This window comes from Clytia hemisphaerica, unplaced genomic scaffold (assembly GCF_902728285.1).
Source record: "Clytia hemisphaerica strain Z4C2 unplaced genomic scaffold, Clytia hemisphaerica genome assembly, whole genome shotgun sequence".
Taxonomy (NCBI): Eukaryota; Metazoa; Cnidaria; class Hydrozoa; order Leptothecata; family Clytiidae; genus Clytia; species Clytia hemisphaerica.
Genome location: NW_027104506.1, coordinates 618513 through 638256, shown reverse-complemented (window position 1 = coordinate 638256; position 19744 = coordinate 618513). Strand labels below are relative to the sequence as shown.

At 37.3% G+C, this 19744-nt stretch overlaps 2 protein-coding genes across 3 annotated transcripts in view; both read left to right on the top strand.

Annotated features, from left to right (window-relative positions):
* LOC136821844 (uncharacterized) overlaps nucleotides 1-19744 on the top strand; it is a 386618-nt gene that overhangs the window by 14989 nt on the left and 351885 nt on the right. The window contains exons 8-10 of one of the 2 annotated variants that reach the window (XM_067078066.1): nucleotides 6039-6513; nucleotides 6936-7004; nucleotides 7572-7983. The exons of the other annotated variant lie outside the window; for it this stretch is intronic. Of the exons in view, the coding sequence (XP_066934167.1) occupies nucleotides 6039-6513; nucleotide 6936 (476 nt within the window). The 3' untranslated portion in view covers nucleotides 6937-7004; nucleotides 7572-7983. Of the gene's footprint in view, nucleotides 1-6038; nucleotides 6514-6935; nucleotides 7005-7571; nucleotides 7984-19744 lie in introns of those variants that run through there. 2 annotated transcript variants of the gene reach the window in all.
* Nucleotides 11556-12722, top strand: LOC136821862 (uncharacterized). Its single transcript, XM_067078104.1, has 2 exons — nucleotides 11556-11631; nucleotides 11960-12722. Exon 2 carries the CDS (start codon nucleotides 12102-12104, stop codon nucleotides 12720-12722), a length of 621 nt encoding a protein of 206 aa, XP_066934205.1. The 5' UTR covers nucleotides 11556-11631; nucleotides 11960-12101.

Below are 19744 nucleotides of genomic sequence, written 5' to 3'. Positions count from 1 at the left end.
TTTACAGTGGGAAATTCGAATTTAGCGTTGTCCTCACTTACTAAAATAAAAGCCAAATTTCGGAAGTTGCGTTTTTTCTAAGAAAGTGTAACCAGTGAAAGAATAACAGATTGACTATGTTTTTAACCGTCTTTAAAATCTTGGAAATTCAAACTCACAGCCCAAACCATGCTATATTTTTCACCATCAGTATATAAAATAAGAAATCATAGCATTGATCTCCAGGCTACAAAAATAAATGTCACTGGACTTGTCCCACAAAATTTGAGCAAAAAGAAATGAGCAAAATTAGAGGGGGTCCTATTTTCGGTATTCTCAGAGGCTGATGACGTCACCCCCTCCCTCCAAGATGCTCAAGTTAAGGTTTAACGTTTTAGAAACAATTTGAGTATATTTTAAGACTAGAAATTTAAAATTTACCATTTTACTTTTAAGATATTTCATTGGCCTCACTTGAAAGGGTTTTTCTCTTATTACGAAATTGGAGGGACACAAAGACAATCAACTGAAATCATAATAAAAGAAATGTCGATTTCATCCTCAAGGGAACGATTTATTTTTTTTCTTCTCCTGCTAAAATGAAAGTTTCGTGCGTTTGTTTCATTTGCTTTTTATATGGCATACAGGAAAACTGGGAGCCGGGAGGCGGGAGGCTGAACCGGGAGCCGGGAGTCGGGAGGCTGAAATCGAAAGTGGGAGGCGGGAGGCGGGAGGCTGAAAACGAAAGTGGGAGGCGGGAGGCTGAAATTGAAAGTGGGAGGCGGGAGGCTGAAAACGAAAGTGGGAGGTGGGAGGCTGAAATTGAAAGTGGGAGGCGGAAAACGAATAGACGAAAGGCCGAAAGCGAGAACTAAGTTGCAAAGATAAACAAAATCTTGTGAAGAAAAACAAAGACAACGGTTTAAAAAGCACTCTCACGGGTTCCGTATCGTTTGTTAGTATACGCTTTTTCAATTATAATAAGGAACCTTACGGAGCCTGGAGTATGTAATTGATCTAAACAGTTAGCCTAACCCATGAGGTCAGTTCACCCATAATGCAGTAGTGTTTTTTATAAGAATTTTTAAATTGCACAGTTTTGTATCGGCTCGATAGTACATTGCTAGCGTGCCGGACTCAGAATCAATGGGAAAATCTCACTAGTTCGACAATATAGTTGTTCTACAGTACATTTGGTCGACAATTGTCGAACAACTATTCTGTCGAACTAGTGAGCGCTCACATATTCGACAGACCACATGTTCGACGTTTACAAGTCCGACACATTGTTCATTTGTCGAACTGGTGAGGTGTCGAACATCTAAGCACCCAGTTGTTCGACACCCAGCTGTTCGACACTTACTTGTTCGACCAATGGATGTCGAACAAACAGATGTCGAACATCTAAGCGCCCACTTGTTCCACATAACAGTTGATCGACAAACCAGTTGTTCGACAACCATTAATTGCATGTTCTTGATGCAAGTTACGCCGTGTTACGTCATTTTCCGAAAATAACGGAATTTTGTCTCTGTGACTTAGAAAATCAGAATTCGAAAAAAATATATATATACCCATATTGTACTCGGTACCGTGCTGTTCTTACCTAAATATTTCGCTTAGACAAAAAGCCTCTAATTTGACAAAATTTTTGTGAAAATGAGGCATCGGTAGCGGTAACTAAACAATTACATATTGAAGTATCGAAGGCGCCGCAAATTCTTTTTCCGTACATGGACGGGAGTATCATCGACGGTCGGGAGTATCTCATCTTTGTTGTTTGGATTTGTTGTTTGGAATTGCTTAGGTCATGGTTGCTAGTAACGGCTTGTCACTGTGCCGGGTGCATACTCGGCGCCTTGGGCCCCGCAGGGTTGCTAGTAACGGCTCGAATTTCAGTCAGGTTAAAAAAGGGGCAATTTTACCCATATTATAATAACATTACCCCCGTCCATGCACGGAAAAAATTTGCGAAGGCGCCAACTATGGCTGTTAAAAATCTTTCGATAGGCAAATGAATTTAAAAAAGATCAGAAAATGGCCCGGAAAATGCAAAGTTGAGAAACGAACCAGGCTGGCACTGTGTAATAAAAAATGAGAATAATATTTTTTGATGCTTTTTTCACAGGGACAGGATTTTAGTTGATTAGCCAGCATTTTCGGAATTTAGTAGGGGGAAATTTGTAAAATTGCTCGATTTTTTTAGATATTGAGCTTCCGAAAGCGCAAAAACTGGACAAAACAGCTGTTTCTGGCTGAAAAACACTGAAAAACACTGTTTTTAAGGATTAATATCTCGAGTTAGGTAAAGAAATCACCTATACTCGCAATATATCACTAATCTTGATTTTTTGAGAGCTTTCCAAAAATATACAACAGGTCTCCGTTTTCTCAAGCTGAAATTTTTATTAATTTTTCACCCTATGATTTTTGCCTGAGACCGTCGTATTTGTCCGAAAATCACACCAAAGTGTCCGAAAAAAAATTGGCACCCAAATTATTTTGATTCCCCTACCCCTTAGCTTTCCAAAAATGTATAACAAATGCTTTGACTAAAAAAGTCGAGCGACCTCAAAAAAACGAACAAATTTCCCCCCACTAATTTTGCATTTGAGAATGTTTGGCCGAATATTGGGCCGAATATTTCAATGTTTTGTCTTACGACGGTACTTAACCTCGCTATTGTCGAACAAGTAGGTGTCGAACAAATGGAAGTCGAACATGTTAATGGTCAACTGTGCGACATCCACTTGTCCGACAATACTGTGAGTTGTCGAACAAATGATGTCGAACACTTGGTCTGTCTATCATCTGGGCGCTCAATTGTTCGACAACTCACTTGTTCGACAAATTTGCAAAAAATGTCGAACAAGTGAGTTGTCCGAACAATTGAGTTGTCGAATAGGTGACATAGCACCGAATCAATGATAAGAGACTTTGGTAGTTCGAGCCGGGGTCAAATTTTCAGTTTTGAAAAAAAATTCTAAGTCGCAAGGCGTTCTAAGCATTTAGCTACACTTCACTCTTGGTGTTTTCAAGTTAGTCTTTAATTATTGGAAATATGAATTAAAAAGGAAAATACTTTCATTTGTCTTTTTTTCTACGCTCAATGTCAATTTTCAGGATAGGACTCGAGGTTTGTTTACATCAGAGGAAACCCCGTTCTATTTAATTGTTTAAAAAATTCCATGACACAGCATTCGAAAAAGTAGAATAATTGGGCTTTCCACAAGTATATTACTTTTTTATAAATATAACGAGATTGCTCACGGAAATATCTAACCCGGGCCTGTCAAGTCAATCATTTTCTAGACCTGTCAATCACTTTTTTGGCAGCATATTCAGTCAGTTTTGCTTTTCTTTTCACTTGTGGTTCTGAAAAAAGTGTTTATAAGATAATAAAAAAAGACGAAAGCCGATTTTTTTGCATTTTTTTTAGTTGAAAGTTTTGGAACATTGGATTTTCAAGAGAAGGGAAAGTCATAACTCTTGACTCTTGACTCTCCACCCGCTAACCAACCTGATCCATTTTGAAATACTGTACTTGAATCAAACTGCATTGAGCTGAGGTGCCCGGGGGGTACTACCCTTGTCGACCGACGGGGGTGCTCCGCTGAGGTTCGAAAAATGGACCCTACGTGGGACTCGAAATTTGCGAAAAAAGTGACCCTGAATGGGACTGAAATTCCAAAATTTTCTCAAATTTTCTACTTTTTCCCAAAATTTTCCAAAAATAGGCACCCTACGAGGGACTGTTTTTTCTATTTTGGTGTTTTTGCGACCCTACCTGGGACTCGTGGAGGTTAAAAAAGGTACCCTGACCAGCGGAGCATCCCCGTAACCCATCTTGCCCTAGTACCCCCCCCCCCCCCCCCGGGCTGAGGTGACACTCCCGGGGGTGGGGGTTTACCAATTGACAGTATGTGCGGCAAAAAAATTGGCTTTTAGAATCGCACCCTTACAGTGCAGAAAAAAATTCATACCCTTACAATGGCAATGCATTTTTTCAAATTTTAAACTCTTTTAGAGCCAAAAAAATCAAGATTTTCGAGCAATCAAGATTTTTTGAGCAATAATTTTTCCTATAGATTTGCTGAAATTTCCACCCTTACAGTACATTTCTGATAAATTGGAAAACATACCCTTAACCGCCGCAGATACCCGTCGCGGCGTCGGTCAATTTGCCTGACTGCCCCCCCCCCACCCCAATTTTTGTTTCTTAAAATTTTAACAGAAATTTTCAAAAATATCAACAAGAGCTCATAAAACCAGAAAAGTTTGATCAATGTTGACAAAACAGACAAAATAACACAATTTTCGTCGCACCGTATAGGATTCGAACTCTCTAAAATCATAACGCTTCAGTTACCGTTTCATCGACTTATCCACTCGGCCACGCAGGTGATGTGTAAGTGAAGTGAACAATAATTATGATGTAAATTATTTTTATAAAGAGAAACGCTTCCTAGGAAAACACTTGGTTTCAAAACATACTATTTGAAATATTTTTTTTGATGGATTGTGTGTGTTTATAAAAAATAAATGATCTGATTTTTCTTAGCTCTTTGTTACCTATCCCTTGACCAAAAACGTTTGTGCGTGGCCTCATAAATGAGCCTCTCACTTTCGATTTTAGCCTCCCGCCTCCCACTTTCGTTTTCAGCCTCCTGCCTCCCACTTTCGATTTTAGCCTCCCGCCTCCCACTTTCGTTTTCAACCTCCCGCCTCCCGCCTCCCGCCTCCCACTTTCGATTTCAGCCTCCCGACTCCCGGCTCACGGTTCAGCCTCCCGCCTCCCGGCTCCCAGTTTTCCTGTATGCCTTTTATATGTGATCGTGGTGGGGTGACTGGTTTTTGTGGAAAAGTGAATGAATTAATGAATGAATGTGATCGAAGAAATTTCTAGACTTTTTACCTTTCATTTTCTGAACCTCTAGTGTTGTATAATTTAATTTAGTGAAAGTACCTGTGCAAAATTAAAGTTATTCAAGCTAAGATTCTTTTTAAAACTAGTTCAGCTTGCAGCTTTATATGACAATTTGAGAAACACATTACATATTAGTGTATTTTGTTATCTTTTATCACAATTTCATGATTCTTTTTTAGAATACACGTTTTTTTTTTTATTAGAACACCTAAAATTTGGCTGAGCCTGGATGTGCTTATATTTTTAGCAATTTTCAGCCTAAAATGTTCTTAAATGCGTTCTTAATTTTTCAAACTACTCTAAATCGACAATATGATACAAAATAAAGAGCACTTAAATTTGGCAAAATTTGGACAATATTTGACTCTCGACTTTTGAAGATCCACCCCTAAATTCGGTTAAAACTGCTTAAAAAGAGGAAAAAATTGTAGTTTCTTGTCATTTTTTTCCAAACTGAGGCTGAGCATGTTCTTAAGATGTTCTTAATTTTTCGACGAATTTCAGCCTATATGTTCTTATAAACTAGGTTCTAATAAAAAAAAAACGTGTAAGGCATATTTTTCTCAGATCTCATCTCAAATAGTTCGTGTTTACTTTTTTGTTTTATCTTTTCTGTTTGTGTATTAGTTCACGCAAGATTTCACTTTTGACAAAAATTTTTATTTTGAAAACTTTTTCGACTTTTTCACATTTTGAGATATTTTTCGCGGAATTTATTTTTTCGCAGAATGCGATCGAGTTTCGTTTTTTGCATTGAAAAGATTAATTTCTTTCTGAACAAAAATTTTTCATCAAAACCAAAAAAGATTAATCCATCAATCTGGAAATAAATTTCCAATTCCGTTTGCAATTTTTCAACTTTTAATCTTTTTTTAGTTCTTGAGATCTAGATCTTCATTTTTTTCAACTTCAATTTTTTTACCGTCACAAATGAAAATGATTTCTCGCTGAGCAAAAAGTTTTCATTCAAAATTCTAAATTTTTTCGCCATCAATTCGGAAATATTTTTCTCGTTCTGTGTACAAAATTTCAGCTCCAAAGTATTTTTGGTTCCTGAGATATCGAGATTCATTTTTTGTTGAATTTTTTTTTTACTCCGTGAAAATTTTGAATTTCATCTTTTTTTCTTCAGATGTTTGGAAAATTTTGAACGAAAAGAAATTCGCGAAATTCGAAGAAATTTTCCACCAAAATCCGAACATCGTCAACTGGTTGCGTGATGATAGTTTTGGTTGGACACTTCTCATGATGGCTGTTCGTGTAGATCGTTTCAACGTTTTCGTTCACTTGATGGATTATCCTCATGATTTTTCACTCGTGGGCAACTTTGGTCGGAACATTCTTCATTTTGTTGGTTGGAGAGGAACAGTTCGTTATTTGGAAAAATTTAATCAACAAACAATCGAAACGTTGATCGATGGAAGAGACGAAGATAACGAAACACCATTGCATTATGCAACACGTTGGAACAAACATGACGTCATCAGATGGTTGTTGGCCAAAGGAGCGGATCATGAAGTGAAAAACAATGATGGTCAACGCCCTGATGAACAAGATGAATGTGATGGTGTTACCAAAGAAATCTTTCGATCGTTTCGTTCGTCTTGGTAAGAAAAATATCAACTTTTTCACGTTTTTTTAGGGTGGGAATATTTTTTAAACAATGAAATAATGTTTTTCTATTCGTGCGACAAATGTTGAAACTTTTATTCTTAATTTTTTTAAATAGAAGTGAAAAGTTATTTAGAAAGTCTTTTAGAATTTTCAGTTTGATAAATTTTGCCTTTTTGGAGTTCGAATGAATGAAACGAATGAATTGATTTCGATATTTTGATTGAGATTTTTCATCGCATTGGAGCAGACATATTTTGGAGACGGTTGAAATTTGCAAATAGATTGTTTGTGAAATGTTTTCTCAGGTTGTTATGAATTTATTTTTTGGTGGAGAAAGAAATCGTCGTTTTTTTTATTTTTATCGATGATTGTTCCTATGTTTCAAATGTTTTTCATTCGATTATTTATTTTTCAGATTGATTGATTGTTTCCATTGTTTGTTTCGTCGTTTCCAATGACGTCATCGGTTCCAAATTATTTCCACGTAAGTATATCTAATCATGTACTTGGTTTCCGGCTGATGTGAAATTGCCTAAAGCCTAATTTTTTCTGCATACTGGAATTTTTTGAAAAAATGGATCCATTCAAAAAACTTAGAAAGAAGGGCTTGGTTAGCCTGTACAAAACTCTTCTTGGTGGACTGAAAAGACCAAGGCAAATTCAGAATGATGTACAGTTCAGACTTTTATGTGCCTGAGACGAATCCACGCAAATCTCCGTTGTAAAGTGTTGAACTATTTTCAGAATTAAGCTTCTTTAATTTTAATTAGTCGAATAAATTCAAATGTTTCTTTCTGTAGTAAAAATAGCGTATAAAGCCTAAAATACCTCGATTTGACCTGGAAGTAAGAAAAGGGGGTTATACCTCAAAGAAGTTTACCATAAAAAGACTCCGTATTCCGTTTTTTTCAAACTTTTCCACCACATCAGCTTTTCAATATTCTCATTAGCCGCTTTTTACCATTTTTATAAAAACTATTTATTTGTTTTCGAGTTAGCAAGTTTTGTAGTGCAAGTAACCTCCAAAATTTTCAATTTTTTTCATTTTTAGATTCCCAGCACGACAGCACGCTACGATTACGTTATTTATTCATTCCGTTTCTACATTTCTGTTTGCGTTCAAACATTACTACCTTCATTGTGGCTTGTTTTTAGATGTATATTTACCACTTTACTAACTTGACTATTATTACGTCAACCGTCACTAGTTTCGGTGGCGTGTCCACTCTTACGCACTTACGTTTCCACCTTATGGATTACCTTGGTTGAATATGAAAAAGGGTACAGTGCTAAAACTGATGTCACCATTGATTTCGATTGGATCGTTTCCCTTGTAAATATCCGACTCTTTTCGCTTACTCGGTGAAATTTTGTTCAGTCAGTCAGGGAAAAATTTTTAAATACTATTTTTAGTGGAAAACCCTGTCAACAGTGACCTCGGTGAAAACATGAATTTTTCTAACCTTTGCGGTCTTTTTCGGAAGAGAGACTCATGGGCGTATATATTCGATGGTTTCAATTTGAAATTGCTCTTCATTTCAAGCCGATGAACGTTTTTTAGTATATATACGACAAATATTTATATTATATTTAGATAAGAATATTTTATTGCATAGAATTAATTGTAAATATAATTGTAAATAGTATTTGCTCTCATTAATTAATTAATTAACTCACTATGAAAAATTACAAATCGACCTTAGGTGACTTGAGACGAAAGAAAGAAAGCCTGAAAATCTTGCTTTAATTCTTTTCTGCTTAACTGTTTGGGAGAGAGGGAAATATCGCTCCCAGTGGAAAATAATACTGTAATTTTCCCCCAGCTGAAAATAATCAGAAAAATAAGCAAATCCTCCCTTCAAAATATTGTGCTATTTCTTCCATCCCTGTTGAATTCCCTTGCTCGAAAACAATGAAATTCAATCACCAGTCATAAAAAATATACCTTATCGGGGAAGAAAATGTCGGGGGAAAGTGACGAAATTTTTCCCCGACGAAATGTTTCCCCGACCTTTTATCACCAACCAAAACGTGTACGCGATTTTTTTATCCCCGACCAAAAAATTTACCCAAAATTCTATACCGCAACCAAAATTCAAATATAATTTTTTACACCTTTATTAACCGAGATTAGTGCTATAAACGTCAAATTACAAGATCTATGTTCGAGATAATGAAGGAAACCATTTCTTTTGGACAGTTTAGTCGGGTGAAAGTGACGAATTTGAAATTTTGGTCGGGGAAAAGTGACGAAAATGCCTCTAGGTGACAAAATTTTTCCCCGACGAAAAAAAAACTCGACTAAATAAAACTCAGACGTTTTTTTCCCCGATAAGGTAGTACGCTTTTTTGGAACTCTCCCATTTTTGACTTTTTCGCAAGCGAGTTTTAAGCCAACGGCAATTCTTTTTCACCCTTTTTCTGTATTGATCTTTCAATTTGTCAATTTTTGGCCATAAAGTGAAAGCCGTATATTTTTTTCTTTTTCTAATTTTCTGTTTTAAGTATCTTCAAGGGCATTGAAGGGCGTTCTCTTTTTCTTTCTCTTTTTCTTTTTTAAAGATCCGATTTTCCAATTTTGAAAAGCTATTCAAAGTCTTTCAAAGTCACCCTTGAATGTCCGCCCACGATTGCTGAGCCTCTCCTCGCATGAGAATAGTCTTACAAAATAATCGATGATTGTGGTATATTCGATTCGCTTTTAAAATAACTTTACCATTTTTTACCCTTTCTTGAAAAATCTGCTTGGTAACAAGTAGCAAAAATATTGCTATAGATATTTTCTTATTCATGATGACGTAATGTTTTCTACGGAAAGACCCCGGTTTTTGCCAGAAAAGGCAAATTTTATAAAACTTTTCTTTAGTTTAAATTTTCTACTATTGACTAAAACCGCGGGGTATTTCCATAGAAAACATTATGTCATGAATTCCCGGGGGGGGGGCACTCATATGATCCATGGATTTATTATATAGAGACTCTGGATAAACATCGAATGAAACGGTGCAGAGCGAATTATTGCAAGAAACAACATCATTTTTTCTTAGTCTATTATCACCCCTTAAAACTCTATCTTCTTTGATGGAGTCAGGACAGATTTCTTTAGGTTTACCACCAAGATTAGAGAATCCCTGGCCATCTCTATTTCTTCCTGAGACTTACTCATTATCAAAATGTCGTCCAAATATATCACTAGCCTGATATTTAGCCTTCTCAACAATGCTATCGGGGTTTTTAAAAGCTTTGTAAAAATCCTGGGTGCCATTCCGAAACAAAGTCAAAGGAACTGATAGAGTTTCCTTTCCAATGAAACCTCGCATACTTCTGAGATTGTTCTCTCAGCGGTATGGAGTAGTAGGCGTCTTTGAGATCGACTTTTGACATAAGATTCCCTGGCTGTAAAAGATCCTTTAAAAGGTCTAAGGACTTCATCTTGAAATGCTGATAAGGTATTTGGTTCATTTTCTTCAGATTTATGACTGGACGATGTCCAGAGTCCTTCTTCTCGACCACAAAAATTGAGCTCACAAATTGGTTTTTCATTGGAAAAACCTCCCTGATAGCTCCCTTCTGAAGCATTTCTTCTACCTCCTTGTCCACGAGCCTCATCTCCTCTGGATTCATAGGACAATTTTGGGGAATCTTTACTTGCTCCTCCATTAGGGGAATTGAAAAACCTTTTACTATCTCCAAAACCTAAGGATCTTGAGTCAGAACTTCCCAGTTCCTTAGAAAGTGTTTTATTTTCCCCACAGATTTCAGACCCTTTAAAGGCATTAAGGGAAACATTCCCTCTAGGGCTGGGTGAGTCTTTGTTAAGTCCCTTACTGGAATATAATTTGAAACATGTCTTACCTCCCCTGAAGGATGGCTTCCACGAACTTCTTTGTTGGGGTCCATTTGTTTGCCCTCGACCTCTTTGTGGACCTTGAAACCGGGGGCCCCCACGAAAGGGCCATCGACCACCCAACCTTGCACCAGAAAAACCTCCTCTAGGTAAATGGTGACTCCTGCCCCTTGGATCTTCAAGGCCATAAATGAAGATTTTGCCTTGGTACGAACAGTGGTAATCCTTTCAACTGGCAAAGGATACGACTCATCAAAACTTGGCCCAAATAACTCTCTATTGCCCATATTATCCAAAGCAGTAACTTAGCCTTCGTTATCTCCTTCACTTGGTTGGTTTGTTATAAGCTTTGACAATATCGAATAACGGCGCTGGTAGGAAATGCCATTAAAGCATTGTGCGATCAAAACCATGCTCTTGTCAAAAACTTTTGCTTGGGCTTGGGCTTTTCCAGAAAACTTTTTTACCCCCGCTCTTGAGGATATTGACTGAGTGTAATTTGTGTCCCACTGAGTAACAGAGGAAAACACAACAAATTGATTGAAATCTGATCCTCCTATCAAGTAATGAAAGAAAGGATAATAAACGACGGCGAAACGAAATAATTGACGAGATATTAATTGGTAAAACCACAAAATAACTTACATATTTTCATTGGATTCCGACATGTTTACTCTTTACACTGCGAGAAAGCGAATAGGATGTTGTGGGTTTGGATTATGGCTTTTATTTCTTGTCACATGAACAGCATTAGTCTGCTCAATGTTCTTATCAAAATTAGAAAAATATTCTTATAAAAAATATAAAAATTCAGTTAAAAATCGTTTAGTTTCTTATATAAAAAATAGCTTCAAAATTTCATTTCTTTTGTATATTTAATTACTTTATCATTAGCAAATCATCACCTCACATCATCATTTATTACCTCACATCACACTTAGTATATTTTCTTTTGTATTATATAATTACTCTAGGTTTTTCTCACTTAATGATTTTATAATTGGGGAGCAATTATCTCCTCAGATTTCTCTTTTTTTTACTCTCTCATTTTTTTTCATTCTGTGTTGAAACATTGTAGAGCAAGGAGCTCAATTCTTTGTTGACATGTTGTCAGTCAGAGTCAAACTTAAAACTTATTAAATTGGTAAATGGAATTTCCTGAATTGAATTTTTAATAATAATTTGCATTTCACTGTGGATTTACCCTGCTGGTAATCCACTCATTTCACTGGTCATTTTCACAGCAATCACATTGGGCCAGCCGGTAAGCTTTTTGTTTGCATTTCTCACTTTTTGTTTTCTCTTCTCCTAGTCTTAGGTTGGCTCAACTTTAGGCTCTGCATTTGCCCTTTTGGCACAGGCTTCTACCCATTGCTGTCCTAGGTTAGGTTAAGACTTAGTAATTTTTTCTAAGATTCTATCATACTTTTATTCTTTCATATCATTTTCTGTTCACTCAAATTGTTTCTCAAATTAGTCTAAGTTTCATAAATCAATTATCAATTTAAGCTCCTAATTTTGTCATTTAGTCACTATTTTCATTTATTTTATCAATTCAAATACTTATTATTCCTTAATTTATTTTCATTCAGTTTGAACGCAAAGATATCAATCCTTCAATCAATATCTTGTTACAAACCCCCTCAAGTGTGTTGCACTATTCCACATTCAAACGGAGCCACACCCTCCAATCACACTCAACTCAATCAACTTCATCAATTCAGCCAAACATTTATGTCAAAGAGAAATCTTCCTCGTATAAACTATAAGGAACTTCACAACACTGGTCGGAGTATCCACGTCGCGGACCATCTTTCCAGTCAACTTGCAAATCTTTCACTTCGTGAAACCATCATGCCTTCGTCAAATGAAAGCACCATCAATAAAATCAAAGTCCTAATTGCAGCTATCAATGATGCAATCGATGAGACACCAATCAATGGTTTGACTGCCACTGAAGTCGATCCAACCATTTCACAAATGAATTCAAGACGAGATGAGCTGAGACTCCTGTGCATAGAATCGAACCTAGATGATCAAGATGACCTCATTCTATCAGCCCTGAGAGCAGAAACATCAATCAAGACGTACAATATATCAGCTCGAGATCACAAGTCCAAACTAAATCTCGCCAATACCCAAGTGACATCACAAACAACTATCAGTAATGAGAAATCTATTGCATTCAGTATTGAGGTTATGCAACAAAATCTCTTCGAAATCAATTCGACTATCACTCAAGATCTTCAAAAGTTGGACGATAAACAACTTACCCAACTCAAGGACGAATCATCCAAACTCTCCGACAATCTTGACAGGTTATCCATCAAGTACGAGATCACCAATCACCGATAGTGATGCTTCAGAAGCCATCATGAATATGGGTGCACTTCTCATCAAGCTCAACTCGAAAAAACTCGACTTCAATACTGCTGTCCATCGAGAGTACACCAAGAGAGAACTGGAGAAAGACCACAGTATGACTAACATTAAAATCAAGCTCGACAAATTCTGTGGGTATGAATCACCTATTGACTTTTATACTTTCAAATCGAACTTTGAGAAATTATATATCAAATCAACTCCTTCAAGCTACTTACCTGATCTTCTCAAAAACAATCATCTTGGTGAGCCAGCCATCACTCTCGTTCGAAGTCTTGACAATATCAATGATATTTGGCAACGTCTAAAAGTAGCTTTTGGGGATTCGAGAACTCTTCTAACGAAAAGACTTCAGACACTCAATAAATCTGAAATCGCCAAAAGTCGTGATCCTGAAAAACTTGTCATCGCACTCAGCAAGTTCTCAAATATCATTCGTGAAGTGATGCAACTTGCTCACAAACATCAAATCGAAGACAATCTTTACTTTGGAGAGTCACTTCCACGAATATACCAACAACTCGGTGAGGGTCGTCTCACAAGATTCTTGTCAAGCATCAGCGATGATGAACTCACTCCAAAACAAACTTGGGGAAAGTTGCTAACTTTTCTTGAGAAAGAGGAAAAGCTGAATCAACAAAAAGTCAGCATTCAAACTCAACGTACTAACGAGAAGAAGGATCCACCTCAAACAAATCAAATTCCAAAGAAGAAGACATTCCTTGGCAACCAAAACGATCCAGTCAAATGTCAACTGTGTGGAGAAGCTCCATCATCATCAGAACACATGGTATCAAATGGTCCAAATGGTTCCAAGATCGTCCAATACTATACATGCAAAGATTTCGTCGAGAAGAAACCTGCAGCTCGTCTAGCAATCATCAATAAAAAGGGATTCTGCACTCAATGTCTTCTGCCAGGTGCTGACGCATCCAAAGGAAAGCACTCTGATGGTCGATGCCAGAGGGACTTTACATGTCCACACCCCAGTCACCACCAGTATACCATCAAGAAACATGTCCTATTATGCGAAGAGCACAAGGACAATCAATCAAATCAAGATATTCTCGATCGGTTCAAGTCTAGATTCATGCGAAGTTCACACCTACCAGATTTCGTGAAGCAAATCAAACTGTCATTCCACTCTTCATTCAAGTCTGATGTATCACCTCATGATGATTCAATCACCGAAAAGGGAATCTATCTTCTTCAGACAATTACTGTCAATGGCAATAGAGTTAACATCTTTTACGACAATGGTTGCTCTGACTTCATACTATCAACCAAAGCTGTTCAACTTCTTGGATCATCAGCCATCAAATTCAGTAGCGAATCAATCAACATTGGAGGTGTTGGAAACACAGCCACTGTATCTTCAGGAAGCTACAAAGTCAATCTTCCACTTCAGGATGGAAGAATCGTCACCCTCTCAGGAATCTGCTTGGATCAAATCACATCAAACTTTCCCATCTACCCACTCATTGAGGTTGAGAAGGACATAACTACCCACTACAAATCATCAGGAGGAATTGATCCTCTACCCAAACTACCACCTCATGTTGGAGGAGAAGTCCACTTGATGATTGGTGTCAAGTATCTGCGCTATCATCCAAAGCTTGTTCACCAATTGGATTCTGGATTATCTATCTATAAATCTTCATTCATCAACTCAGACGGAGGAAGAGGTGTCATCGGAGGTCCGCATAAACTATTTACCGAAATTCACAACAGCTTCTTTACGTCATCAACAGCCTTCTTTATTAATAGAGGAAGGTACTTATTCAACAATGCATCAATACTTGGTTATCAGGAAGAACAACTGCTTCTTGACGATCAGAATCACTCAGATGTCCATCTCACACATCAACAGCGACTGTTCGAACAAGTCGAGTCTACTGGTTGTGAAGTGTCCTACAGATGTCCATCTTGCAGAACGTGCAAGGATTGCAAGCACTTCGACCAATACCAAACAATCAGCTTGAGGGAGGAAGTGGAGCAAAGCCTTATCAATGCATCTGTCACCATCAATCTGGAAACATCAACTACAACAGCCTCACTTCCATTCATCTCAAGCCCAAATCGCCTTGCTGCCAACAAAGATCGTGCAATGAAAACCTTCAAGCAACAACTCAGAAAGCTGAACAACCCATCCAATATCAAAGACAAGCAAGACATTTTGGATTCGGAATCGAAGCTTCAGCAACTCAATTATGTCGAATACGTCGAAAACCTCCCACAAGACGTTCAAGACTCACTGCAAAACCATCCAATCCAGAACTTCATTCCTTGGCGTGCTGTGTGGAAGGGGAATTCGGTAAGCACACCTTGCCGAATTGTATTTGACGCCTCTCAAGCTACGTCCTCTGGTTATAGTCTTAATGATCTCTTGGCCAAGGGTCGTAATAATCTAAATAAACTCCAAGAAATCATCATCCGGTGGTCAATGCACCGAGTTGGAGTTCATACCGACGTGAGAAAAATGTACAATACAGTCAGACTCAACCAATCAGACTGGTGCTACCAACGATACATTTGGGAAGAAAACCTTAATCCTTCGAAGATACCCAAAGAAAAAGTCATAAAAACACTTATATATGGCGTTCGATCGAGTGGAAACCAATCTGAGTATGCATTACGAAAGGTAGCCGAATTATCAAAAGATCAATATCCAAAAGCCAACGAAGTGATACAGAATGACGTCTACGTAGATGACTGTATCACTGGTGCTCAATCAATCCAACAAGCCCACATTTTGGCAGACGACATCGAACTCAACATCAACAAAGGAGGATTCCAACTGAAAGGTGTTTCTTTTTCTGGAGAAAAACCGTTGGAGAATCTCACAGACGATGGAGAGACGATTCACGTTGGTGGAATGCGATGGTTTCCTAAAGACGATATGTTATCACTCAATATCAGTCAACTCAACTTTGCGAAGAAATGTCGTGGTAAAAAGCCATCAAACACTGTCAACATCATTCCTGCCAAACTAACTCGAAGACACTGCGCATCGAAAGTAGCAGAAATTTTTGATCTTACAGGAAAAGTCACCCCAATCGTTGCTGCTATGAAGTTGGATCTACAAGAACTGGTTCACCGAAAACTCGACTGGGATGACAAGATCCCAGATGAACTAAGACCATTGTGGGAATCACACTTCGACCTGATGAAGGAAATCAACAACCTCAAATATCAACGTGCTATCATTCCTGAAGATGCAATTTCTCTCGACCTGGAAACCATCGATTTTGGCGACGCTAGCCAGTCAGCAGTATGCTCCTGTATCTATGTTCGTTTCAAGAAGAAATCAGGAGGCTCGTCATGTCAACTTGTCCTATCCAGAACACGTGTTGTACCTAAAGGAATGTCACTACCAAGAGCCGAGCTCTACGCAGCTTTGATTAACGCCTACACAGGAGAAGTTGTTCGTAGATCATTCAACAAGTATCACAAGAATGCAATCAAACTCACCGATAATCAAGCAAGTCTATTCTGGATCACTAACGACGAAAAGCCTTTGGATCAATGGGTCAGGAATCGACGAGTAATAGAAATCCTTCGCTTTACGACTGCTAATCAATGGTATTACATCCAATCTGATAATAATCTTGCTGATATTGGAACTCGAAGAGGCGCATCCATCAAGGACGTTGATGCTGGTTCAGCATGGATCAATGGTCATCCTTGGTTGCAACTCGAGCATAGCGAATTCCCCATCTTCAAACCAGACGAAGTCAAGCTCAAATTCAACCCAGGTGAAGTCGATTCACACGTCTCAAAAGTGAATGATGTCGTCAAAGATTACTATGCTTTCTCGAACTATCTAATTGATCCCAATCGTCACTCGTTCACAAAAGTTGTCAGAATCATTGCATACGTCATTCGTTTTTGTCGGAACATCCAGAAGAGAATTAAAAATCAAAATTGTGTTTATCAAGCAAACTTGTCAGATGAGGAAATTAAGGATTCAGAGCAATATTTCTTCAGAATTGGGACAAGAGAAGTACTTCAATTCATTCAGCCAAAGAAATTCGACAAGATCACTCAAGAAAAGAATGGTATTCTACATTATACTGGTAGAATTCTTCCATCAGATGAAGTATCAATCATTGGAAAATTCACCTCAACAATGAAAGACCTCTCAAACGATACCTTCTGCGTACCTGTACTCAGCAATCACTCACCTATCGCTTTCAGTATCGCTCTCGACATTCACTGGAACCATTCCATTTGCCAACACACTGGAGTTGAAACAACAATTCGATATCTTCTAAAGAAAGCCTACATTATCGAATATCGGTCCATGATCAAGCTCATTCGTAAAAACTGTCAAAGATGTCGTTTCCTAATGAAGAAATCAGTTGAAGTTGTCATGGGGCCCATATCAGAATCAAATCTAACAGTTGCACCAGCCTTCTTTGCATCACAAGTTGATCTGTCCGGTCCATATTTATCCTTTTCACCTAGTCACAAGCGCACAACTGTGAAGATTTGGCTTGTTGTTATCTGCTGTTCTACAACCTCAGCTATATCTATTAAAGTGATGGACGATTATTCTACTGATTCGTTCATATCATCATTCACTCGATTTGCTTGCGACCATGGATATCCGAAGAAGCTCTACTGTGATGGTGGAAGTCAACTGATCAAAGGATGTAACAACATGAAGTTGGACTTTGTCGATCTTCAATCCAAATTGCATCGAAACAAAGCCATCGACTTTTCTATATGCCCAGTTGGCGGGCATAATATGCATGGAAAAGTTGAACGAAAAATCCAAGAAGTCAACAAATCGTTACAGAAGTTCATCAACAATCAGCGACTATCACTCATGCAATGGGAAACGTTAGCTGCTGTCATTGCTAACTCAATCAATGATCTGCCAATTTGTGTTGGTAGTAAAACTGATCTGGAGAATCTCGATCTGATCACGCCTAATCGCCTACTCTTGGGACGTAATAACGAAAGAAGCCCCATCGGTGACATGATTCTATCAAACAACCCTTCAAAGCTGATGAGAGACAACGAAAACGTCTACAACAGTTGGTTCGAATCATGGTTACTCAATCATGTTCCTCAATTGATGACTCAAAGCAAATGGTTCATAAACGGTCATCAATTTCAAGTTGGAGACATTGTCCTCTTCAAAAAACACGATTCATCATTGTCGAAAACTTATCAGTATGGTATAAAATCCAAAGTCGAAATAGCATAAGGATGACTTTTTGTCGTAAAGTCATTTACGTTATTGCAATTCGAATGAAAATGTTTGTCGTGAAACATTTCGCTCTGTCCGAGAGTTGATTTTGATTGATTCTGTTGATGAGTCTGATTTATTGGAAGAATTAGCAGAGAAATGTGGAAATGATTAAATGTTTTGGTATTTGTAAAACTCAAATGAAATTTTAAAACCAGCTTGGGGGAGTGTCACATGAACAGCATTAGTCTGCTCAATGTTCTTATCAAAATTAGAAAAATATTCTTATAAAAAATATAAAAATTCAGTTAAAAATCGTTTAGTTTCTTATATAAAAAATAGCTTCAAAATTTCATTTCTTTTGTATATTTAATTACTTTATCATTAGCAAATCATTGTTGAGCATCATGGGTTATTACCTCACATCACACTTATTATTTTCTTTTGTATTATATAATTACTCTAGGTTTTTCTCACTAATGATTTATAATTGGGGAGCAATTATCTCCTCAGATTTCTCTTTTTTTTACTCTCTCATTTTTTTTCATTCTGTGTTGAAACATTGTAGAGCAAGGAGCTCAATTCTTTGTTGACATGTTGTCAGTCAGAGTCAAACTAAAACTTATTAAATTGGTAAATGGAATTTACCTGAATTGAATTTTTAATAATAATTTGCATTTCACTGTGGATTTACCAAGCTGGTAATCCACTCATTTCACTGGTCATTTTCACAGCAATCACATTGGGCCAGCCGGTAAGCTTTTAAACATGCATTTCTCACTTTTTGTTTAATTTCTCCTAGTCTTAGGTTGGCTCAACTTTAGGCTCTGCATTTGCCCTTTTGGCACAGGCTTCTACCCATTGCTGTCCTAGGTTAGGTTAAGACTTAGTAATTTTTTCTAAGATTCTATCATACTTTTATTCTTTCATATCATTTTCTGTTCACTCAAATTGTTTCTCAAATTAGTCTAAGTTTCATAAATCAATTATCAATTTAAGCTCCTAATTTTGTCATTTAGTCACTATTTTCATTTATTTTATCAATTCAAATACTTATTATTCCTTAATTTATTTTCATTCAGTTTGAACGCAAAGATATCAATCCTTCAATCAATATCTTGTTACAAACCCCCTCAAGTGTGTTGCACTATTCCACATTTCTTGCCAGTCATAAGCGATACTCCAGTATTTATCTGGCGGAGATTTTATCGTCATAAAATTTCTCTTTTCTCAAGACTTTTCTTCTATGTTATAAAGTAACATTCATTTCAATTTTTTGTTCAGGGCTTTTAAGACATCACTATAAGATTTTGAAAAAACTTTGCAACAGTGCCGAAAAGTTATCAATCAGGCCGGAAGAGATTTGCGGGCAAGTGAGTGGAGAAGACTTGCAAACAGAGGTGCTGCAAACGAAAGACCTGAAAATGATGGAAATGATGAGACAGGAAAAAATGATGAAGATAGCGAAAATGATTTTGACTAAGGATTCATTGTTTTACAAAAAAACATAAATCTTACTAAAATTTTTGACTCATCTTTGGACTCATTCTTTGGAATATTAGATTCTTCCCGAAACTAATTTGAACTTTTTGGCAAAAAAAGATTCTAAGAAAATGTAAAAATCTTACAGTTTTTCCGACAAGATCTTATTGAAAGCTTGCAAGAACGTGGTTTGTTCTATTCCCGGGGGGGCTTCTTATATGATCTGGCCAACGTCAAGTGCCGCGCTTAAGGGTGCGGTTTTTCAGCATCCCAAAATGCACTGTAAGGGTGTGTTTTTGTGAAATTGCACTGCAAG

Coding starts and splice junctions, on each gene's coding strand:
- LOC136821862 (XM_067078104.1), top strand. CDS start 12,102: ATGTCAAAGAGAAATCTTCCTCGTATAAACTATAAGGAACTTCACAAC.